The sequence below is a fragment of the Nyctibius grandis genome, chromosome 7 (assembly GCF_013368605.1).
Source record: "Nyctibius grandis isolate bNycGra1 chromosome 7, bNycGra1.pri, whole genome shotgun sequence".
Taxonomy (NCBI): domain Eukaryota; kingdom Metazoa; phylum Chordata; class Aves; order Nyctibiiformes; family Nyctibiidae; genus Nyctibius; species Nyctibius grandis.
The window spans coordinates 23,893,861-23,919,523 of record NC_090664.1 but is presented as its reverse complement, the minus strand read 5'-3'; the positions used below and the strand labels follow the sequence as shown (position 1 = coordinate 23,919,523).

At 41.0% G+C, this 25,663-nt stretch overlaps 1 protein-coding gene across 1 annotated transcript in view; it reads right to left on the bottom strand.

Moving 5' to 3' along the window:
* Nucleotides 1-25,663, bottom strand: part of TMEM196 (transmembrane protein 196) — a 115,022-nt gene that overhangs the window by 69,528 nt on the left and 19,831 nt on the right. The window contains exon 2 of the mRNA XM_068405425.1: nt 21,838-21,879. Coding sequence (XP_068261526.1) covers nt 21,838-21,879 — 42 coding nt within the window. The remainder of the gene's footprint in view (nt 1-21,837; nt 21,880-25,663) is intronic.

Here is a 25,663-nt window from a genome sequence, read left to right as displayed (position 1 = left end):
ATACCACCTTCAAGAAAAAAGTCTTCGCTATGCGTAACAAACAGTGGTTAATTCAGAAAATAACTCCAGCTGTGCTGTCCCTGCTCCCCAGTCAGCTGACATCCCTTTCTGGCTTTTTGGCATGTTATCTTATGCCTGTAAAGATACTTGCCAACACTGTTTTTTTCCCCCTGTTCCATTTGTTTGAGCTGTAGACTCAAAATGCAAATATATGGGAAACAGCATATACATTGTTTGCAATAAGTGGCAAGGGGCCTTCACTGTTTTACATTTTGAACCAGACAAGAAGGTTGGTCAGTCTATGGTTAGAAAAGAAGCTGAGTTCAGAGTTCAGCTCTCACATGATTTCTGTTTCCTTTACAGGCTCCCCTGTAAATACTTTAAAATATAGCACACTGGCACTGCATCATATTTCACTACATGGAACATAAAGAAGAATAATCATCACTTGGATGAGAAGCCAGAGTAGCCAAGATGCAAGTGAAGCATAGTTGGAAAAGGGTTAGTTCAGGTCAAAGAGCTGTTACACCAGCTAATACATAGCATATGAGTCAACCACTGACACAGAGAAATTCTGAAGATAAGCAATGGCCTCACGTAAGAATAGGGAAAGAAGATGAGTTAAAAAAAATGCCACCAGGAAACTCTTTAAGTATTCTGTCTTCTCTAGCACCTTGGCAAGGACCCTACTAAATGACTTCTTCAGTGAAGCACAGTGGATGAACTTTTTAGTAGTTCTATGCAAAAATGAAAGAACAACCTTAAGAAAGAAGGGGGGGGGGATAGCTATAAAAATACATGTTCTGCTCAAGTATGCTGTAAAGAAATTGGTGTTTGTGGAAGCAGGAAGTTATTCAAGCATCCTAAGTTACCCATTTATGAAGATCCTTCACCATAATAATTTTTACCCACTTTCAATCAACAAGATTTGGTCTGACAGTGCTAAAATTTGCTAACAAACTAGAAGTCTACAATCTAAAAGTCACCTCTCAATGTTAGAACGTGGAAGATGGCCGGAGAACTACATTTTCCTTGGAAATCTTCAAAAGGGCATTCCCAGAATAAAGCCAGGAAATCTGATTCCTCTTTCAAGGTGCTGAGCACAGGTACTCCTAAACATCACGAATAATTTTACCAGGAAGAAAATGTTTTACAATAGACTGAGAAGCAGACATTTATTTTCCGAATAGTGGTTGACCACTTCTCAGCTGTGACACATATGCAATTCCCAAATATTTTCCTTCTCAGACTAACCTAGGAAATTCAAAACAATAGTGTTCATTAACTCATTTTCTTGTAATCTTTAGTTAATTAGTATAAATGAAGCAAAGAACATCTTCATATTGACAAAAGCATTTAACAGGGAATAAATGAAGAAAATGCTTGAATTACTTCACGTTTTCATCCTGTAGCAACATCTTTTTAGAAGCTAAATTCTATGAATTGTCTCTATAAAGTTCCATAGTCCTCTAAACTGGAGTCAAATTCCTGAACTACAGAGAATTTCTGATCCAGGCTTAGCTCTAAGATACGCAGCAGAAACTTGAGTATGCAAATACTAAAATAAGAAAAAATATTCATGAACTGATGTGGAGAATACATAGGACAGTATCTGTAGAATTCTATTCTAAGGATCGAACAAATGCTCTAATGCACAACACCTGAAAAAATAAGTCTTTTAAACAGAAGATACTTGCAAATTTGTATTTGACTATTTTTTATTTTATTCCTGTTGGAAAAGAAATGAAGGATAGAAAAGATAGCAGGGTACCTGGCATTGGTCGAACCAATAGATGCAGATACTCAACATACCTGTAAAACTGTGCCCAGTAACTTGCCAGTCAGGAACAAATAACCATAGATTTGCTCTTATTTGGATTCCTGCCTAGGAATTCTCCATAAATGTAATGGGGAAAGGATATTTTTTTAACTCATATTTTTAAAAGGCAGAATTTTGTATACCTATGAATGTAGTATTTAGACATACTATAGAAAAGATAGTAATTTATATTCTTTCTCCTTTGGGGAATTGGGAGGAGGAAAATGCTTTAGCAGAGAAATTGCATGAAAAATGAGACCAAAAGAAAGGCTGAAGAAGCTATCAAAGAAAGCTATCAAAGAAAAAGATGAGTTGTAATAAATTAATGTGTCTATTCTACATGACTTACAGAAAAACTGAAGTAAAGAAGTAAAAATGGTATTATTTTAAGATAATCTCAAAATTTTTTGAAAGACATTTAATATTTGTGACTTTAAGTTTCTTTATGTAAAAATAAATTATTTGAGAAGCACTCAGGTCACATTTTCAAGCTTCTTGTTGAGTAACTAGGAAATAGTAAATGTGATTTAGAAAAAAAGAAAGCTGAAAGTCCCAAGGTGGTCCTCTAACTTCTAAGATCAACTTTTTTTAAAACAAAAAGTTATATTCACAGTATCTGTGACATTTGGCAACATCCCAACTTTCTTCCTCTCCTACAACAAAAACAAAGTGGCATCTTGAATGCAGAAGGCATTATTCTTAAAAGCCACATATTCTCCTTGTACTTCATCCTAGGGCTTTAGTGGAAACCTTCATGGTCGCATCTCATCTGCTTCCCTCCTCCTAGTCAAAGGGAACACAACAGATTTACTCACAGGGACCATTTTCCCAGTGCTGTGAGTCAGCCAGGGATGAAGCCTGCTCTAGAGAAGTACTCCTGAAGCACTGTGAAACCCCTTGCTTAAAAAAATGCATCACTACTCACGGCTCCCACACAATTTTCCTTTTCCTCATATGCCAAGTTTGAGTGCAGATCCTTTTTTCTCCACCTAACCATGTAACCAAGCTGGCATCGAAACAACTATTCCCCCAGCATTTGCATATTACATACCTAATGCTGTGATGTCAAAATGAGAATACAATTTGAGAGGAAAATTTCTAGAATATTGCAGGCCTGACTCTAATTTTCTGACCTTATGGAAACTGTGGAAGAAATTCTTTACTGTGAGGGTGGTGAGACCCTGGAACAGGTTGCCCAGAGAAGTTGTGGATGCCCCCTCCCTGGCAGTGTTTAAGGCCAGGTTGGATGAGGCTTTGAGCAACCTGGTCTAGAGGAAAGGTGTCCCTGCCTGTGGCAGGGGGGTTGGAACTAGATGATCTTTAAGGTCCCTTCCAACCCAAACCATTCTATGATTCTATGAAACACATTGTGCCTGTGCAGTACACTCATGCTGAGCGTTTCATGCTTTACATGAGCCAAACTGTTGATCTCACTTTAGAAACATGCACAGGACAATTTCCTACTGTATGTACAGCCCTGCTCAGCAAATGTCCTCCCTGCAATGCAAGGTGCTTTTGCATAGTGCTTAATTCAGCTTATTAAAGACCCTTCCAGCCTGTCCAATGGCCAAGGCCTGAAGGACACAAAATGCACTGGACTTCTATACTGCTTTGGGGGTAAATACCCTTCTTATATTAAAGGTTACAGAAGATTTAAGTCCCAGGGAAATGGTTAAAGGGCTTCCAGGTACCGAAGACAGCCCTTTTTTTGTATGTCTCTCAAAGTTACAGTGACACAGCTGGTCCTCCATACCAGGTTTATGAATTATGAACTCACAATTCATAAACCTGCATGGGAAAGAAAGAGAGGAGCAGACAAAATGCTGAATCCACATACTGAATGTTTATTTAAAACATCTAAGGTGCTTGAAATCGGAACCATTGATTTTTAAACTTGGGAGAATAAGGACAGTATTTGAATATATTAATATAGTAACAGATAAAGAACAATATTCGGAACAGAATTTCTTTTATTTTTATTCTTATTCTTCAAGGCAGTTTTGGTTTCCTGCACTGTTTTATTAAAAAAGAAAAGCCAAAGCTGGAGCACCAGTGCCCAAAATCCAAAGCAGACAACAGCCTCTTCTGTATTCACTCCCAGTATAGAAAAAGCAGGGATTTTTCCATTTTGCACATGATTCACAGTTTGCTGCAGTGGTGCCACCAAGCCAGCAGCATGTATACCTCAATACAAATTAGCAAGGGCTATTATTCTGCCATTTGTCATAAAAGCTCTCTCTGGGAACACAGAGCATATATTTCATTTCACCACAACAGAAGCAGGCTTGACAGCAAGGCCCAACTTAGTGCACCTCCTGCAGTTAACAGCAAAAAACTTGCAAATAGTTTCTCAGATAACACTGACATTTCACAAGGGCACAGAATTTTGCTAATGTGCCATCCCATTGAGAGACTTTTGCCTGACAAACAAGAAACAGAAATCCTTGCCCCAGTACCACCACAGACAACAATTCCTATTGACATCAGTAAGCGCCCTCGGACCTTCAGCATTCACAGATTAGCTGAAACTACATCATTAGTCATAGCGGATCAGATTGTTGCTGACTGTTAGCCATTGATTTTCTATTTAGCTTTAATGGCAAACTTAGCCCTTGCCAAAGCTTCCAAATTAACAGCATTAACTAGAAAACTGAAGTCACTTCAGGAGTGAAAAAAAAATGAAGGGCACTCCAAATTTTTCCACATTGTCAATATTTGCTCCTTGGAGCAAGTCTGAAGAAAAATGATCTTCTATATTACTACTCATTTCACTTTGGTCTCTATAGAGACAGCTCAGAAAAGTGCTAATTTATGGCAGGATTTCAAAAGACAAGATTCCTTAGTCATACTCTTACTTCATTTCCCTGATAAAATTCCATTAGCTGGCTATTAGTCTCCAAGAAGAATTCACATCTTATAAGGACTTCTCTACTCTGTATCTACCTTATGCTACTCCTTCTGGCCAAATTACTAGAATATGGAAGAGTACAGTTTATAGCTTAATATAAAGCTTCTGTATTTGTGGATGAAACCATGTTTGTGGCTTTATGTAATCACCAGCCACAAAGGCAGCTCAATCCTTTAGAAAAAGGACACATTTCATATTTTAAATAACCTAATCTTTATGCTTTTTCAAGTCCCACCTCCTCTCAAATTGCAGACTAAGAGATAGGATTAGTGTCAGGAATTGTACTGGTAAAAACATTGGTAATTTTTTCTCGAAAGTTAGTACAGCCATGGTCAAGCTTTACTCCCATGAGTAAAATCAAGAAGTTAATTTCTCCTCTCCTCTTGCATATTAAGGTTATAATAACGGCATAAAAAATATTAAAAAAAAATAATAAAAGACCTGGAATAAATAGATGAGAGAATTACCAATACACCTCTTACAAAGACCTCCACCTTTATAGGGGAAGTCTTGGGAAAGAACGAAAATAACCTCCCCCTACACCCTCCACCCCCAAAGAGCCTGTTTTCTCTTACTCAGAATAAGTAGCCTACTAAATCTTGCATTTTCACTTGTAAGGGTTGGAGGAGGGCATCTAGCAAAGGGAAAAATACATAATAAAGTCACAGTCTGGCATTATTAGCAAACCAAAAAATGCCATCATACTAGTGAGAGCTTGGAAGATGTGAGGAATGTAAAATCTAGCATCAACTACTGAAAGTAATCCTGCCAGCAAAAGGAAGTATTTTTCTTAATGAATATTTTATCCAGAAGGCTCTCACCTCCCAAATTCCTGCAGTTGAAAACCTAAACAACTAAGGATGAAGTCAAAATGTAAAAGAACAACAACAGCAAAAACCCCAATCCCTCCCCAAACCTTTTTCAAAATTCCCAAATCTTGAATAAATGAAATGAGACCTTGTCAGAAATCATTAGTCTCTGTTGACTTTAGTGAGGCTAACTGAATGCAAGTACTATCAAAATGTAGCAAAGAATTTTAAATTTCTTTTTCAAAGGATACAGAAAGCTGGCAGGGCCTCAGTCACTCCGCTGTTTTGAGCCCCAAAGCACAGCCCAAATGCTCTGGAGCATATTAAGAAGCATATGGGTTGCTACTAACTACTTTTCAGTAGTGCCCTTGATTTTTCCTTCCCCCTCGCCCCCCATTTTCTGTGATACCTTTTGGTTGCCATTTTTTATACTTATTTGTAGTGTTTATTAGAAGGTTTTAGAAAATGTTTTACAGGGTGGATCAGTTAGGGCTTGTGAACTATTTTCTATAGACCACTGAAGACTAAATGATCATTGTATGGGTTCCTGTGTTTGCAAGAACAGGAGTTCGCATTTAGTGACCCAAGTTGTCCTGTCAAGTCTTATAGGCAAACATATCAGGAGGAAGACAAAAAGAAAATATCCAGCATTGACCTATTAGGAGTCATATGTGAAATAAAAGCACTGAGACAGCAACAAACAAATCTGCCAAGTACCTTGCCTCTGACTGACTGCCATACACCATGCTTTCCTTCACCGTTGTCCCTTCCTCCCACTGTTGATTCAACCACCTACTTTTCTTACAGCCTGTGTGACACAAAAATCCCTCTTCATAGTCACACAATTTTCTTATCCCTAAAATTTGCTACTTCTACTTAAATGCTGTTATCAGTGATCTCAGATGATTTGGGGCTTACTTTATTCTACTGTGTGAAATACTAGTGTTTCAAGCATCTAAGCCCTATAAAACAGGGTTTAAATGAAATTAAATGTGTGTAGAAATTCCCTAGAGTGGAGAAAGCAGAAGCTTGATGTTCCAGAGTGTTTCTGCTATACTGGTGACAAACCCACTGACTCTGATGGAGTCATATTATCACAAATGAGAGGACATTAAGCCAATTTTTTGATGTCCTGTGAATATTACAACCATTTTTACAGTCTTTTTCATATAAGTCACTTTCTAGAAGACAGCAGAGTTATTCCCATGAGTACAAGACTGACTATGTATAAGAAATAATAAAGGGAGCCAAATAATTGAAATAAATAAAATGCCAATGATAACTGACATCAATATATTATGTTAGAACATGACTATTTAAAATCAACAGAACTACAATCTGAGTAGTCTTAGAAGGCAAGTGAAGAACCAGTCATTAAAATACTCTGTTATTCACTACTGCACAAAGTTTTCTGAAAAATCACACAACACAAAATTTCCATATATCTTTTGTTTTCTGCTCTCCTTTATATTCAAAGGAAAATGCTCTCTTAGAGCTAATTAACTCTATATTTTTCCATACTACTGTATGCTAATGGATATTGAAGTAGATCTACTTGAAAGTAGGAAATGCACATTAGATGATTTAGTGGAAGATACTGTGCTGTGTAAAACATTTTCAGTCTAGCATGACTAATCACTTGACAGTGTTTCTGTTCAGGAAGAAGATCTGAATCTCTTTGTACCTTCACCCTTCCAGACTCCATGTAGCCACAAAGAATTTGCAAACAGGGTAACGCGGTGAAACCAGAACAAACAGCTGACAGCGGCGGCAGCAGCGAAAGCGGCGGCAGCGACTTGAGGTTAGTGCGGGGGCGAGGGCGACATCAGGCTTAACCGGGCGGTTTTTCGTACTCTGGGCCCCCCCTGAGCCCCCCGCGAGCATCAGCCCTGAGCTGCTTCCTCCTGACCCTGGACCCGGAGGTTCCCGGCAACGAATCAGGAGAGGAGGGGGCGTAGCCGGAGGCACGGCGGAGGCACCGCGGGCGATTTAAACGCTCCACCCCCTGTTGATTGGGTGATAAAAAGCCTCCTGGAGGACAGGGATTAGTCCCTGCCCAGAGGGGAGAGGGAGACTCAGCAGTGCCTCTGTGAGTCAGCAGTGACTGGGTGTGTCCCAGGGCAGGAGAGACTGCAGTTGTTTGCAGCTTGTTGGGGAGGGCGCTGACTCCCTCCCAGTGCACAAGGCGAGGAAGGTGCCAAGGAGCTGTGAACCAGGGGTGGCACCAACAGGTATTTCCCAGTTCAGTGAAAGAACAATGGTACCTACCCGGTGGAAGAAGACCAAAATGGATGTGGGAACCCAGACAGAGCTCCCACGGAAGGAGGCGATGGTGCAGGTCGCAGGCTGCAGGGAATGCTACAGCGTCTCTGTGGTGTCAGGGGGTTGTGTGCGCTGTGAGCAAGTAGATGATCTGCTCGGCCGAGCGGCACAGCTGCAAAGCCAGGTTGAAAGGCTTCAAGCTGAAGTAGAAAGGCTTAGGAGCATTCGGGAGGCTGAAATGGAGATAGACTGGTGGAGCCAGGCTCTGCCCTCCCTGCAACAAAAATGGGAGCACCTGCTGGAGAGCTCCCAGGATCAAGGGACCCCTGTACTCTGCCCCTCTCAGGTGGAAAACGATAACCTAGAGGAGAGGAGTGAGTGGAGGCAAGTCTATGGCCATGGCAAAAGACGAGTGCCCTCCTTGCCTACCTTGCCTCCACAGGTGCCTCTGAGCAATAAATATGAAGCCCTAATGGAATACAGCCGGTCCAATGGGGATGTGGTGGAGAGGCAACCTATATCAGAGGTCCCACCACAGTCAGAAAAACCTGACAGGCGTATAACTACCTCCTCCACAAGGAAGAAGAGAAGAGTTTTAGTGGTTGGAGACTCCTTCCTAAAGGGATCTGAGGGCCCAATATGCAGAGCTGACCCCCATCACAGGGAGGTCTGCAGCCTGCCTGGAGCCCGAATCAGGGATATCACCAGGCAACTCCCCAACCTGGTGAAGGCCACAGACTACTACCCCCTGCTGATCTTCCAGACAGGTGGGGAAGAAGCTGCATCCCGTAGTCTGAGGGGGATGAAGAAAGACTACAAGGCCCTAGGACGGTTGGTGAAAGAGTCTGGGGCACAAGTTGTTTTCTCCTCCCTCCTTCCATTTTCAGGTGATGACGTAGGATGGAATAGTAGGATTCTCTCTATTAATGCCTGGCTACGAGACTGGTGCTACAGGCAGGGCTTTGGGTTCTTTGATAATGGCTGGTTTTATAAGACACCAGGCGTGACAGTGATATATGGGAAAGGTTTATGTCGTAGGGGCAAAAGGGTTCTGGGACAGGAATTAGCAGGGCTCATTCGGAGAGCTTTAAACTAGATTCGAAGGGGGATGGAGTAGTAGCTGGGCTTGCACCACTGGGGCAACGCTCTAGTGTTGAGGTAGACCAGGAGGCCTCCCATCCCCCTGGGGTGAAATCGGTGTGCCCAGCTCGCTCCCTGAAATGCTTGTACACCAATGCACACAGCATGGGGAATAAACAGGAGGAGTTGGAAATCCGTGTTCGGTCGGGGGGCTATGATCTAGTGGCAATTACAGAGACTTGGTGGGATGCCTCGCATGACTGGAATGTGGTAATGGATGGCTATGTCTTGTTCAGAAAAGACAGGCCACTAAGGAGAGGTGGTGGAGTTGCTCTTTATGTGAATGAGCAGCTAGAATGTATTGAGTTCTGTCCAGAGGCGGATCAGGAGCGAGTTGAGAGTTTGTGGGTGCGAATTAAGGGGCAGGCTGGCAGGGGTGATACTGTTGTGGGTGTCTATTACAGGCCACTGGATCAGGATGAGGAGGGTGATGAGGCCTTCTACAGGCAGCTGAGAGCAGTCTTGCAATTACAGGGCCTGGTTGTCATGGGGGATTTCAACTACCCTGATATTTGCTGGGAGGCCTACTCAGCCAGCCATCCTCAGTCCAGGAGGTTCCTCCAGTGCGTTGATGATAACTTTCTGATGCAAATGGTGGATGAGCCAACTAGGAGAGGAGCGCTGCTGGATCTGATCCTCACTAACAAGGAGGGTCTGGTTGAAGAGGTGAAGGTTGAGGGCAGCCTTGGTTGTAGTGACCATGAGATGGTAGAGTTCAGGATCTCATGTGGCAGGAACAGAATAGCTAGCAGAATCACAACCCTGAACTTCAGGAGGGCCAACTTTGTCCTTTTCAAGCAATTGCTAGGGGAAATCCCATGGGACAGGGTACTAGAAGGTAAGGGGGCCCAAGATAGTTGGTTAGCATTCAAGGACTGCTTCTTCCGAGCTCAAGATCAGAGCATCCCAACAGGTAGGAAGTCAAGGAAGGGTACCAGGAGACCTGCATGGTTGAACAGGGAACTGCTGGGCAAACTCAAGTGGAAGAAGAGGGTGTACAGATCATGGAAGGAGGGGCTGGCCACTTGGGAGGAATATAAGTCTGTTGTCAGAGGATGTAGGGAGGCAACTAGGAAAGCTAAGGCCTCCTTGGAATTAAACCTTGCAAGAGAGGTCAAGGACAACAGAAAGGGCTTCTTCAAATACATTGCAGGTAAAGCCAACACTAGAAGCAATGTAGGCCCACTGATGAATGAGGTGGGGGTCCTGGAGACAGAGGATAAGAAGAAGGCGGAGTTACTGAATGCCTCTTGCTCTGTCTATACTGCTGGAGGCTGTCCTGAGGAGCCCCGGACCCCTGAGGCCTCAGAAGAAGTCAGGATAGAGGAGGAATCTGTCTTGGTTGATGAGGGCTGGGTCAGGGACCAATTAAGCAATCTGGATGTCCATAAATCCATGGGCCCTGATGGGATGCACCAGCGGGTGCTGAGGGAGCTGGCAGAAGTCATTGCTAGGCCACTCTCCATCATCTTTGCTAAGTCGTGGGCAACGGGAGAGGTGCCTGAGGACTGGAGGAAAGCGAATGTCACTCCAATCTTCAAAAAGGGCAAGAAGGAGGACACGGGTAACTATAGACCGGTCAGCCTCACCTCCATCCCCAGAAAGGTGATGGAGCAATTTGTTCTTGATGCTGTCTCTAGGCACATCAAGGATAGGGGGATCATTAGGGGCACTCAGCATGGCTTCACCAAGTGGAAGTCTTGCTCAACCAACTTGATAGCCTTTTATGAGGATGTTACCCGGTGGATAGATGATGATAAAGCTGTGGATGTGGTCTATCTTGATTTCAGTGAAGCGTTTGACATGGTCTCCCACAGCATCCTCGCAGCTAAACTGGGGAAGTGTGGTCTGGATGCTCGGGTAGTGAGGTGGATTGTGAACTGGCTGAAGGAAAGAAGCCAGAGAGTGGTGGTCAGTGGGACAGAGTCCAGTTGGAGGTCTGTGTCTAGCGGAGACCCGCAAGGGTCGGTTCTGGGACCAGTTCTATTCAATATATTCATTAATGACTTGGATGAGGGATTAGAGTGCGCTGTCAACAAGTTCGCTGATGACAGAAAACTGGGAGGAGTGGCTGACGCGCCGGAAGGCTGCGCAGCCATTCAGAGGGACCTGGACAGGCTGGAGAGTTGGGAGGGGAGAAATTTAATGAAATATAACAAGGGCAAGTGTAGAGTCCTGCATCTGGGCAAGAACAACCCCATGTACCAGTACAAGTTGGGGGCAGAGCCGTTGGAGAGCAGCGTAGGGGAAAGGGACCTGGGGGTCCTAGTAGACAACAGGATGACCATGAGCCAGCAGTGTGCCCTTGTGGCCAAGAAGGCCAATGGCATCCTGGGGTGTATTAGAAGGGGTGTGGTCAGCAGGTCAAGAGAGGTTCTCCTCCCCCTCTACTCTGCCCTGGTGAGGCCGCATCTGGAATATTGTGTCCAGTTCTGGGCCCCATCAGTTCAAGAAGGACAGGGAACTGCTAGAGAGAGTCCAGCGCAGAGCCACGAAGATGATTAAGGGAGTGGAACATCTCCCTTATGAGGAGAGGCTGAGGGAGCTGGGTGTCTTTAGCTTGGAGAAGAGGAGACTGAGGGGTGACCTCATTAATGTTTATAAATATGTAAAGGGCAAGTGTCATGAGGATGGAGCCAGGCTCTTCTCAGTGACATCCCTTGACAGGACAAGGGGCAATGGGTGCAAGCTGGAACACAGGAGGTTCCACATAAATATGAGGAAAAACTTCTTTACGGTGAGGGTGACTGAACACTGGAACAGGCTGCCCAGAGAGGTTGTGGAGTCTCCTTCTCTGGAGACATTCAAAACCCGCCTGGACGCGTTCCTGTGTGATATGGTCTAGGCAATCCTGCCCCGGCAGGGGGATTGGACTAGATGATCTTTCGAGGTCCCTTCCAATCCCTAACATTCTGTGATTCTGTGATTCTGTGATTCTGTGATTCTGTGATTCTGTGATTCTGTGATTCTGTGATTCTGTGATTCTGTGATTCTGTGATTCTGTGATTCTGTGATTCTGTGATTCTGTGATTCTGTGATTCTGTGATTCTGTGATTCTGTGATTTATGAGCTTGCAACCCTGAGACAACCAGTGTGGAGGGTGATTGTTTGGTAGCAATCAAGGGATCTATCTGTTCAAGTGTATCTTTTGGCAAGATTAGGATAGACAAGACATTAATATAAAAGAATGGAGGATTAGCCAATCTCACTTTGCTGGTGAGCGAGTGAGGCATAGATCAGTGAGATGACTTCACACACTAAGAAAACACAAGGAAGTGAAGCCAGAGCTCTCAAAACCACTGAGTCTTATTCCTCTTCTTTTAACCCAGCTTCACGGCTACTGTTTCAGACTGTGCTGTCCCACCACAGCAGGTGTTTCGCTCTCAGCCTGCAAGGTTCACAAGAAAGCAACATGTCCCAATGCACCTCATTTTCAGAAGCATTGCAAAATGTCGCTGGACAAGTAAAGTGTTTTTTTGCTGGTGCTGGTGTTTTAAAAAATCTGCATTCTCCTTTGAAATGAATTATTAATGCAAACAGGGTAACTGATGAAGTGCTGCCAGTTAAAGTCTAACTACATAAGGTTTTATGTATGAGTTTTCATCATGCTGAACTAAGAGTTTAATAATACAGCTGTCAGAGTAGCTAAAGTTAGCAGAGCTTTAAAAGCTGTCTCTCAGCAAAATGGTGTCCTAAATCTTATGAAGGATAGAGTAAAGGATGAAAAACAAATTCTAAGGAAACTAATCCATAGATCTTTGGCCCCAGCTATTTACCACATTTTCTTCTAAATTGCTTCTAATAAATAAAATGGATGTATGAATGGTGGGAAAAAGAAGTTCTGTGAGTGCTACTCAGTTCTGAAAGAAATATTTCCAATTCAAATCAAGGATTGGCCTATGATTCAAAGCCCCTTAACTGGGATGTATGTAGACATACTGAGAGCAATCATATAAAAATTTAAACAGAGAGAGCAAACAAATTAAGTAGGAATAATGTTTTATTTAAGCTAATCCTGTTTGTTACCCATAACTAAGGAAGATTAGTCAAAATTTTTCATCTGCTTTTAAAAATAAAACAGGTTCCACATTTTGCCAGAATATATTCTATAGGCAGAATAAGAAGCTATAACTTAATTTCAGGACAGCTTAATTTCAGTAAAAACATTACTCTGTTTTTTCTTCCTGCTCTGGTGTGTCCAGAGGAGCTGATGTACGGATAAGTCTTGCAGTGCTGAGGTCTGACGCAGTTCTGCTGTGAATCAAGAAAATGTTATGGTTGTTGCTGCCTTATGTAGACTCTGTACACATAGACTTTGGCCTCTATAGCTTAATGACTGTAAAGAGTAATGTTTACTGAGGGTACACCACAGTCCATACTACCTGGCCAGAAGAGGAGTAAGATTCATTCTTGCTATTTGAACACTACTAGAGCTACTTAGAAGCTACATCTTCCCAGGTGGATTAATGTGAAGGAAAATACAGTACATGAAGTTCTGAAACAAAATTTCTGTGCAGCTTTGTGTGGTATCATCTTGGCTGGGACATGTGGCATCCACATGGAGTTCACATAGAGTATACAGTCACAGATTGTGCCTTCTGCCTTCCGCTGCAGCACATGTCCTGACATACTTGAGTTCAATTACCTTGTTCGTCATTCAGTACAATTTCACTGAGTACAGATGCCTAGAACTAATTAATTAAATAAATAAATAAATCCTGATATATCTGAATTTAAATTCCACTCACAGAATTACCCCTTTTGATGATATCTAGATGTGTAGACCAGGTTAGTATGGCATTTAGTTTTGTAGAAGATTCAGGCAGACGGGCTTTCTCAGATTGATTAATTATGTTAATAACTGTTAATTCTTTCCTCTCTGTCTAAATTGTTTTTTTCAGCTGTAGTGTTTCTTAGAAACAGCTCTATTACAGGAGTAAATTTTTTGTTACTTTTTTTTCTAAAATATTATTTTGATAAGTAGATAAACTTATAATATTCTCGCTGTGGCAAATTCCTGGTATTCAGTTTTAGCAGGCAGTATCTTCCCATTAGGTTGTTGACATCACTACAGCACACTTACTTATTGAAAGGCATTTCTTAAAAGGGTGTAGTTTAGCAGGATTTTACCTGCTTTTTACTTTTCCTCAATCCAGAAGTTACTATATTCACTCACACCAAAAGTTATATTGGAATATATAGGGCTCTCATAATTTATTTATTTTTTTCTCTCTGCTATTTTTGCCTATCCACTATCATCTTCTTCATTTAGATTTTCTAAGTAAGTTTTGACTATAAATTGATTATTCTTTGGGAAGCAGAGAGCAATACTCCTCCAAAGCACCTCCTCTGAGTCAGTCTGTGGAGGATAAATTCCTTCTGTCTCCATGCACTCTAAATAAAGGAGATCAGCCTTTTTAAATATCATAATGTCTTTTTTATTTTATGCATCTTCATCTTTCCAATGTCAATAAGAAAACTATTATGAGTCAGACTAGAAAAGAATAAAAACAAACAAACAGAAGTGTAGGATTACTTCTGCTTTCCAAATCATTAGATATTTTAAATTAAGATCATGGCATTATAATCTCTCAGATAATATTTAGTTTCCCCTTACCAACTGCCACTGTGAGATACATTTAATATAGTCTATATCTGGAGGGAATTTGAGCAAGATTATTTTAGGTCCCTAGTTCTGCAGAAACTCTTGCCATCCACATTTACCAGTCCCTAAATCAGCAATTAATCTTCCAGCCAAGTTCTAAACCAATCCTGATCCTTAAATCACTCTGGATTCTTGAATGATCATTTGACATTCTGAAAGTACTGAAATCACTGATCCTTCAAGCACCCTTGTCCTCCATATGGTCTACCAAAACTGCAGTCCCCAACCCAGTCACATCCCTCAAAATCCCTGCCTAGAGTGTTCCACAACCCCTCTCCCACCAACAGCCCTGCTCCTCAGTCCCGACATCCTCTTCTTCCCACTCCCTACCTTGAAGCTGCTTTGTGAAGTCTTTCGGCATCCTCTCCTAAAGCAGCAGAGCATCTCAGACCAAAGGCAGCAGATAAGCCATGGGAGGGCAAAGAAGAGGAGCCGTTATTGCTCAGGGAAGGGAGAAAAGAGAATGAATCCAATTCCAGCTGCTGAAGGATGTTTCACTAAACAGCATATATTAGGAGAACTGGACAGCTCTTTGCTGGGATGTAAGCCAGTGGGGTAGGGATAGATGAAAAGAGCTCTTCCTCAGACAGAAAATTCTCATATTGTGGGATCCTGCTCTAGCAAAAATCCCATCCCTGAGGCTAGAACTGAGGAGTTGATAACTCAAATGTCTGTATAGCACTGAGAGTCTTTGGGGAGCAGACCAGCATGCTACAAAGAAAACAGTAACAAATCCGCATGGTAGCTACAGGTGAAGTTCATTTGATGTAGGCCAAAGCCCTGGGAGAGAAGGGCTTTCGGTTTACACTTGCACATGAAAATAAAAGGCTTTGCAAAACCCTGAGTAGCATGTCTGTCTCTTGGCTGGCAGAACGGTAAGAGATGGAGAATGAAAAAGCAGCTTCTGAAGGGCTACTAGTCTTTACTTGAGTCTACTTTCTAGTCTCTACTTCCTTCCTTCCAGAGACAAGGAAGTGAACAGATCCTTGACCCCACTTTTTCCACAGCTATGTGGTTATTTTATACCCAGAGCTGAGTGGGAGTGAAGGATCATGCTGTGGCTCTGGTTCTTGGTCAGCAATACCATGTGCTGCTCTAAAGCTGAGTCATACGTGGCCAAATCATTACAATGGGGCTAAAAAGTACCTGAATTAGGAAAATAAAGCACATCCCTGAATAAGACCTCCCAAGATGAGCACGTCAAGGCTACACCGGAGCCTGCCACAGTGGTAACCCTCAGTTCCAGTATTTTATTTTGTTAGTGTCCTGGTTTGGCCTAAACCAGGCCGATTTTCCTTTCAGTGATTTTTACTTTTAGCTAAGTCTCCTCTAAGTAACTGCACTTTCTGAAACTAACTGCATGTTTTTGCAGACAGTGTCTGCTTCCAGGACTGATAACGCTCGAAGTTTGTAGTTATCACTGAGGCACCGGTAGGGATGTTGTGCAGAAAGGCTCTTGCTGTACTTATTCTTGAGAGAAACACAAGGTCCCTGCTGAATTCCTCACTGCTTACGAGGTGAAGAGCCAAAGGGGGGTCGCAGCTGCAGGGGGAAGCGGACAGGGCAGGTGGACCCAAAATTGACCAACAAGGGTTTCCATCCCATACACGTCATTCTCAGTATAAAGCGGGGGGATCACGAGGGTCTCGTTCTCTTTCTGCTATGGCCGGTGTCCAGGGAGGACTCGTCGTTTTCCCTGCTGCCCCCATCTCCCGATCCGTGCATCCCTGAATCCAGCTCTCGACCGTCGCTAGGCCCAGGCTGGGCCTTCCCGGAGCCTGCCCTGCAGTGCCGGTGGTGACGTGGGCTGACTTCAGGGGAGCTCAATCTTGGTTTTGTATATATATTTGTATATATTTGATTGATTTCTATATTATTATTATACTTTTTTTTTTTTCATTATTATAGTTTATTAAAACTGTTTTAATTTTCCAACCCAGAAGTCTCTCTCCCTTTTCCCCTTCCCTTTCCCTCTGGGGGGGCGGGGGGATAACAGAGGGCATCTTGCCGCAGGTTTAATAGCCAGGCCCAGCTTTAACCGTGACAGTTAGGCATTTTTACAATTAGGCTTCTCACTATTTGTTTTGCAACTATTTTTTATCCTGCTTCCCTCAAATCTATGTGCAATCCATCCATCAGTGTTTTGTTTTATCATAATTACTCAATTTTGCTTTTCTGATATTTAGCCTGAGATAGTGTATTTCATTTTCTCTTCACACAGCTTAATTTCCTTCCTCTAAATCTCTAAATTGCTATGTAGAAAAATACATTACATCAAATACATGCAGCTATAGAAGCTGAGATAAATGATGTGGCACCTGGTAGGTGCTGAGTTGCCAAGTTAGCACTCCAGATATCTGCAGTCTCATTGTAAAAATGCTAGTAACATTCATCCTTTGCTTACATACACTATAGAGTTAAAGGAGATAAACAGAAATCATACTGAATAGAGAGAGTCTTACAATTTAGGAAGATGAGATGAGAAAAAAAATTAAATTATGAACTCCTGGAATGGTTTTGTTCTCAATCATTTCCTTCAGTGCTAGTGTCCTTAATTAAATCCTCATCAGCTCTGCACTAACTCCAGTGTAAAATTACCGTCCTTGATCTTTGCATTGGAGTTTCTAAGCTCTCCCCTCCACCAGTTTCAATTATCTTTATCAGCTGGCCCTTTCTGCATTTCCTGCTTGTACCATGTCATTTCTTCTGTCTTTCCCATCTCTGTGTCCTCTTCCTCTTAGAGATACTGTTATTAGCGGTACCTCTGTGTGTTAGTCCTAAAGTCAGGTAGTCAAAAATAATGACCTTGATGCTTTTCCTTGATCCATTTTTCTGGGATGGTCATAGGCCACTGTACAAAGAATTAGACAGAAAATGTATAGAATACAGTATAAATATATTAACCTGTACTTGACATGTCTTTCTGCCTCAATGGATTTATGCTTGATGTTTTGTGTTATATTTTCACATTAATGTATGCTTTTCTTTGTACTTGTTCTTCATGAAGAGTCTAACAAAGATGGGTTTTTTAGCCATTTAAGCTCCATTGTGTTTGGCAACTTCCATACCTTTTTATGGGATCTATTTATTGAAACTGGTCCATCTGTGGTTGAAACTACATTTCAAGTTCCTTACCTGACATGAGTGAATATAGCATCTGTAGCACAATTAGCTAAAACTTTTTTACTTTTTTTTTTAGTTCTCCCTAAACCTCCTCTCATTTCACTCAGAAATTACTGTTTCAGAAATAACTTGCAGCAGCAACACTCAAAAGTCTGGGATTATTTTATTTCTGAACTTATTGCTATTTATCACTAAATAGCCGCAGCATTTTATCATTTGCTTTTCCACCAAAATTATGTAATTGGGATGATTTCACGACTTAAAATAGGAATGATGATACAATAAGGAAATATTATAGAAAGCAATGGGGATAGAGGTGGTGGAATATTATTGTCAGTCTTGGAAGAACTAATTGTTTCTGTATTTGCTTATTGTCTTGGATGGGACATGAAATTTATATTTTACATTGCTGGTTTTTCCCAAGCAGCACGGTTGGAAACCTTGACGTCATTTATCTTGATTGCTTGAATGAATGATGGCATTAGTAATTCCTTTGGGCTTTTTTCCTAGACTGTTTTCTTTAGCATTTTCTTGGTTTTGTTTGTTTAATTCTTGCTGTTCTCATCTTATCTTTAATTAGTTCAGTGTTCTTCTTTCAGTCCAAGTTGCACAATGCCTTTTGAAGTAGCAAGAAATAAGTCAGGAGGGAATAATCCCATTCTGTCAGGGACAATGCTGAAATTCTGACTTTTCTTTCCATTATGAAATGGAATTAAAATGACCTATAAAACACTCTTTCAAAAACATCATTAGAAACATTTGGAGGAATCATATTGCTCTGTTACAATAAAGTCTAAATATTTTGCTATTAACGCATTTTAAAATGTGTTATAAATAACATGATAAAAACACGATCTGTATTAAAATAGAAGTTATTTTAAATGTGAGTTTGGAAATAAATTAATCAAAACTTCCACGAATGTCAAAGTGGGACAATTCTCTACATGAAAAAATGTGCCAAATTGTCCAGTATTTCCGAATACATTATTTTCCTTTTTGTATAATTTGGTCAAGATTCATAATTCTCCACCTCAGGGTAACCTTCAGGCAATATACAGCAGCCATTTCACAAAAGAAACACTACAACTTTCTTCTCTTTCAGAAGCTTTTCCCCTTTCCCTCTACTCCCCTCTCATCACCTGGGAGGACACTGAATATCTTTGTTTCTATTCTGCATCCCTAATGTCTTCTGAGCAGCACTGAATAACACTGCTCTCTTCTCAAGCCCCTGTCTGGGTAACTCCTCTTCATGTTCAACAGCAACCCACAGAGCTCTGACTCTTGATCGCTCACTGTTGACTTTCTTTGTCCACCTTCAAATGGCAACATGTGTTATGGCCTCTTCACAGCCAGAATGCAGAACTGCCCCCATCTGGAAGGGCTACTGGCCATGCTTTATGCACCCCGATTCTAGCATGTGGCTTCCCTGGCTCCAGCTGTCTTTTTCTGCACTCCCTCTCCATAATTTTCATTTTTCCTCCTTCTGTCAGGCCTTCAACAAGTTCAAAGGTCTTTGACACGTTTTATTCTCCCCCCTAGACCCATTTCTGTGAATACAAATTCAATTGCTGTCCTGATACTGATGCAGCCTGCATAGAATCCTTCGATCCAAATACAAATGTCAGCCTCTTTTGGTTTGTCTCCCCATTTCTGTCAGTTCAACACAACCAAAACAGATGTCTTATGTTTTCTTTTCCAAGTTTTCTCTGCTACTTTGCTTTTTGCTGAGCACTACCCTGTTTATAATTAGGTATTGACTTTGATTCACTATGCATGTGAAGCCCAACAGAAGTTTATAACTAAGTCTTCCTGATACCTTTCAACTAAGATTAGTAAGGACACATCTACCAAGACACAAACATTCATTCAATAATTCATTTCCTGCATTTTGATTTCTGCAACATCCTGAAACTGTGACTAAACTAGAAAGCTTGAGAAGAATTGGACAGGATAAACAGGTAGAAATGGGACTGGAACAAAGGATCCAAGGGGACAGGGCAGGTAAAGATATAATTAGTGAATGCTCAGGGAAAGAAGCAAATAAGTTGTACCTGTTAGAGTGCATACTTTCTGGAGTTTGATATGGAACCCGGATTCCTAATTGTCACTATTTTGTGTGCCATTAAACACCAATTTGGTCTTTTGGTGATAAACTACTGTTTTACCAGTTACTTTAAATTCTCAAGTGGCAGACGTTTACACGAATCTAAAGACTGTTACTCTGCTGATGAAATGTGTGACATTCAGAGTTACCATAAGATGAAACTTTTATTTTTACATTCTGCCTAGGAATCACCAGAAGTAAGTTTCTCTACAGAGAAAATTTAAGCCAGGAGGCATATACCTCTTCAGGGAAATGGGTAAAGCAGAAAAGCAGACGGGTGGTTAACTTTGTGCAGGTGGATGAAACACCAGGTGAAAGCACACTTTTCTTAACCCTTTAACCCCTCTGCAACCACAGCTGAATTCACTTGTACAAAGACTTTGCAAAGCACCCTTCAAGGAAAACACATTAAAGAAAAACCCATAGTATGTTTATTTCGTTCAGTGTATGTGAAATACCTGCTCTGGGGTTGAAGTGGGGTTTTATAATTAAGGGGACTGTCATATATCATATTCCTACTTCATTTCTTGCAGATGCTGTAAGTGATCTCTATACTGTACCAATCAGAAATGGAAAAATTGCACTTACTCTAAATTTCCTCTGCCTGGAGTCTGAATTGCAGAAGTGCTTGGCGTGCACAGCTTCCCACTCATGCCAATGGAAGCTGTGCTTCATATTTAAAAAGTATGGATACTTCCTGGTTATTTAAAGTAAAAATATTTGGGCCAATTATGTTTCAAGTTGAGCATCCAAGTTAATTTTGATCTCTGTAGTTTAGCTATCTTCCATCTACATGTAGAACAGCAATAGCATGCTGTCATCTCAGAAGGGTCTTGAAAAGATTCATTCACTAATACATACCTGGGGATGCCTGGAGTGAGTGAGTGAGTGAGTGAGTGAGGCCCAGCTGAGAGCTTGTGAATGAGATCCAGTCCTAGCAACTACTGATGTACTGACTTCAACTAAGCTGAGGGGCTTCAGAGCAGGCTCTGATCCCCACAGCTCCCAAGGCTTCAACTTCATGATCCTTAAGTGATGTTTGCCAAGGACAAACACAGTCAATTAATAATTATGTCTTCAAAATACAATTTGAAAATGAAGTAAGCTCTAGAAATGATGGGGTGAACATAAAAATATTAAATAACTGGTCATTAAATGAGCATTACAAATTTTGTGCACAGGAGGAGGCAGTTCTGTGGAAAAAACATCATGTCAACATGTCCTAATGTATATGTGAAAGTACATTAATTATGGTTGATGAGACATCCTTAATTATGACACTTCTTAACTGGCAAGTGTTTGACCCTGTAATTATAGTAGTGTTATTCTAATGTAGGGGGGTGTGTGTAATTGAACTAATGGATATTCTGCACATACTCCTTCACACAGTTGATTTCTGACTGGCTCTTCCCAGCTGTTCTTACTAGTGCCCTGTAGCAAATAATATCTTTTGCTACAGTCATGCTGATTGCTCAGCTTAGTTCTTAGTGAATAAAACTTGTAATATAATCAGTGCAGAGGAAGAGTAGGACATTGCAAGTAGTCAGCACCGTCAGCTCAGATGGCTTCTTGTGCATTAGAAACAAAAATTAAGCTCAGAAGCTGTGTTGCAGCTCAGAACCTGTGAAGAAGGACACACCGTTCCCAGTGCTTTCTAGTGATATCTTTTGGTAATAAGCCCATGGTCTGTAATCTGACTGAATGCACAGGCTTGTTCCTATCTCTTTTCTGTTGGTGTATTTTCCCAGTAATGTGTCCACTTACAGCCTCCGTTAATGACAGCAGAAGTAAATAGAACAAAAAAAGAGAAAAATAAATGTATAATTTAAATAAAAGTTGAACAGAGTACTTGTAGCAATGGAAACTGTAAATAATCAGGATAAACTCTGAAAGTAAACCCTGTTTGTAGACTAGAATTAATGATCTTGTATCCTAACTAGGAGACAAATCCTCAGTTGTCTTACTTGGTGCAATCATGTTACTGGATATTACTGGAACTGTACTCACCAGCGCCGTGACTTTCTCCCAGAGAGTAAGTATCCTGGAGTCCTGAAGGAGCAGAGAAAGAAAATAGTTGATCCTGTCATCTTTTCATTTCCACTTTCTTTTAATTTGAAGCACTGATACTAAAAGTTTATTTTACAAATTTTTATAACCAGATCAATATAGAACATTAAGGAAAACATACATCCTCGTTTGGCCATCTTATATGTAGTATGCCAGTGTCATTGTAAGTAAACATGGGGAAAGGTACTCCCACATTTTTTTTCTTTTGATTTCTGGAAGTTTTCCCCTCCTGCCCTCTTTTGATGCAAATCACTTAAAACAAAGCCCACAGTCTGCCTTTTTCCAGAAAGGGAGAATTTACAAGGTACATTACTATAGCAGGCACTCTCCTGTTACAGCCACCCACCATCAGGCAAATTCCATGTTGCAAGAAGCTCTGAATCCAGGGTAAAAACTGTGTTGCAGGACATGCAATACATGAACTATATCTCATACTTTCCCAACATTTCTGTTCTAAAAGAGTGCCTGCAGCTACGGTTTCCATGTTTTATTACGCAAAATTGCTTCCAAAATACAGCATCATGCATGGTTAAACAGAAAGAAAGAAGGATCAGAGAATGGATAGGCAAGTGACATAAGGTTGAAGGCATAATGTGCCATTTACATCTGGCAAAGGTCGAACAAGGAAAGTTATCTTTAGTTTTAAGACTGGAAGTTTCAGAAAAATTTAGGTGATGATCTGCCCAAGGTCAACTGAAGTGTATGGCCCCAGGAGGTACACTGTGACAGTGATCACATTGAAAAGTGAGGTTTGAAGTAAAATGGTCCAAAGTCAGTTTTCAAGAATAATAGTCAGTATAGCAATACTGCAATAAAATCACTGCTGTGACAGATATCTCTGAGTCTTATGTATGTCTTATTTCATAAGACATACACCTATCTTTCAGTTGTACTGTGATTGTGGTAGTTTAATTCTCTTAGCTTTAGCAGATGGGACACAATGGTTTGGAAGAAGGAGCAGTGGGCTAATGTTGTAGGATATATTACTTATTTACATATTTTTCACCTTTATTGTCTCTTGATTCATAGTTTTTTAAACCTAGGAGGGACTATTGTGATCATGGACTCTAAAACCAGTAATTCATGTCTCAAATCAATAAATTCTATCTGAGCTACAGGACATCTTTCAGAGCAAGTATCTTTACATATCCTTTCTTCTTCTCACCTTTACCTGTTCCCTTTGCTTCCCTTTCTTTTTCCTCTGAAAGAATGTCTATTTTCATCCTACGGCTCCTAGCAACAGCTTTTTCTTAAATCACACATAAAACTCAAATGCAGCTTATTAGATACTGCATATGACGGTCATAGATACATTTATTTTTTGAGCACCTGCTCTATACCAACTCTAACCACTTACTGACATGACAGTGATAATCTTGCTCCTGCGTTATACATAGAGACATATAATTTATATAGAGACAGTGCAGGCAGGAAGGCAGGTATAGAGTTATCATGATCTGGCTTGAATAGTTCTTCTATGTGCTCTTGTTACTGCCACAGCCACAGAAATCTTGCCAAAGGAGGAGACCCTGGGGAGATAATGTTACAGATGTCTTTATTCACCTTCTGACTGGGACAGATGAATGGTCTTCAGTTTTGTGTGCAAGCATGCAGGGGTATGACCAGGGAAGGAGGAAATGTGGTTGAGATAAGACCAGAACTTGATCAGAATCAGAAAATGGATCTACCCCGCTCTTTCCTTGTGCATGAGCACCTCTAAGGCACCAGCAGCACCCAGCGTCTAAGAAGAGGTTTCATCAGGACACAGAAATAATGGTCTAGAAACACATTTATCTTTAAATACAGGAGGGCCAGGTCTGCTGGGAAGGAGAGAATAAACCAAATGGTTAGAAAACAAACCTGCCTACAGCGTTCCTGGTCAGAAGCAGAGGAGACCCTAAAATTCTGCATTTTAATGCAACAATTTGCCATAGCCTTCCTTGGACCCATCTGGTTTCCTCTGCATCTTGAGGAGTGTCTCCTTCCTTTTTTCCCTCCCAAGGCTTAGCTGTGGGCTGTCCTTTACAGCACACAAGCCCCATCGCTCCACTCTGCAACTGCCATAGCTGAATCCCAATCTGCCCCGAGTTCCCAAAGAGTCAGTGCCCCGGCTTCAGCCTCTGGACTTGCTCTGGGGAGGGTCCAGATCTCCCCTTGCTTCCAAAACATTCTAATGAACCCAAGGGCCAGGAGTTGAGACTGACACAGGATTTTATGAAAATGTGCAAGATATGCTTCTGCATTAAGCACTGAAAAACAAACCAAAGACTCTGGAAGGAGCACAGCAACAGGCTTGTGATCCCTAAAAAAACTATATAGAAAGCTGCCCTCCCCCTCTTGACGTAGAAATGCTCCATGTCCCCTTATCCCTGGTGCAGCAGGCCCAGCAGAGAATACCCCAGACTACTGAACCAAATATACCATAATATAAGCTAGTACTCCATCAGAATTGCTGTATTTACTGTATGCACTATATATGAGCATGTATATTTATATAAATAGTATATATATGTGTACCATACTTGCTGTGTGTACTACATTTTAATTTACTACATGGAATTAATATTTATTGAAATGTGTTGTTTCATTCTATGTCCAAACCACTCTGGTCTTTCCCTTTTAAATGTCCAATGATGTTTAGAAAGCCCTAATGAATGCTCTGTGAAGAATGCAACAAGAATTACAGCTGCTTTCAAATATAGCTACCCTCAATAAAGTGTATTGAGTTGCACCTTTTCTCTGACTGTTGGAGCACTGCACTGTTGCAAAGAGGAAAATGCAAGATTTATCCCTGAGAATCAGATGTTATAACAGAAGAAGAAATTATGATAATGCGCATAATTAGTAAAAAGGTACCTCTCACACTTCTGTCTCAAGATTTTACACACAGGAAGACTTTGTGGTTCATAACATCTAAAAATGGCACAAGCAGTGCATATGGAAAATGCAGATACTTAATTTTCTGTAAGCTGGGCATGCTGAAATGAATAAATTGAGTGATTCAAGAAACTGCAGTAAATGGTTTCTATCTTTTCTTCATAAGCAACTTTTTATAACTTTTTTAACATTTTATTTCAATACTTTTTGCCTTTTGAGGATTTTCATTAAAGGATCTCAAAGCTCTGAGATCTGAACAGGCCTAAGTCAGGAAAATTTTACTGATTTTTGATAAACTAAAACTGAGACAGAGTTAGTGGCCAAATCAGTGAAAAAGCAGGAAGTCAAACCCACTGGGCATCTTTGCTGGGCTGAGTGGTTGTTAGAATTAGATAACTACCTCTCTGGAATTATTTTAGACCTTGCTGCATTAAAGACTTTCCTCTTCTGAGTTATCCCTCTCTAAAGAGCTTTCTAAAACATGGTCCAAGTCAGCTTAGGTAAAGGATGTTATTTTTAGAAGGAAATAACTATTTAGGTATTATTTCAACCACCTTTAGAAGTACTGTTATACAACCAAAATAGAATTCTAAAATTAGGAACTAGTGTAGCGTTCATTGAAGCCAATGGAGACACATTTAATAAGTGCCGGATCTGGTCTCTACAGAATCAAGTGCAACTTGCTACATTACAGGCATACTGCCTTGAGACTTGCCAGTTTATTTCAAACGTGAAACCAGAAGTTTTCTTAAGCTTAGTCCTCATCTATTATTACATTCATCTTGCTTATAACATTGGATTTTAATGGCAAGATCCTCAGGTTAAGGACTTTAAACTTAGTCCATCCTCTTTTCACCTGAATTGCTCTTTAAAATAGTAAGGTAATAGA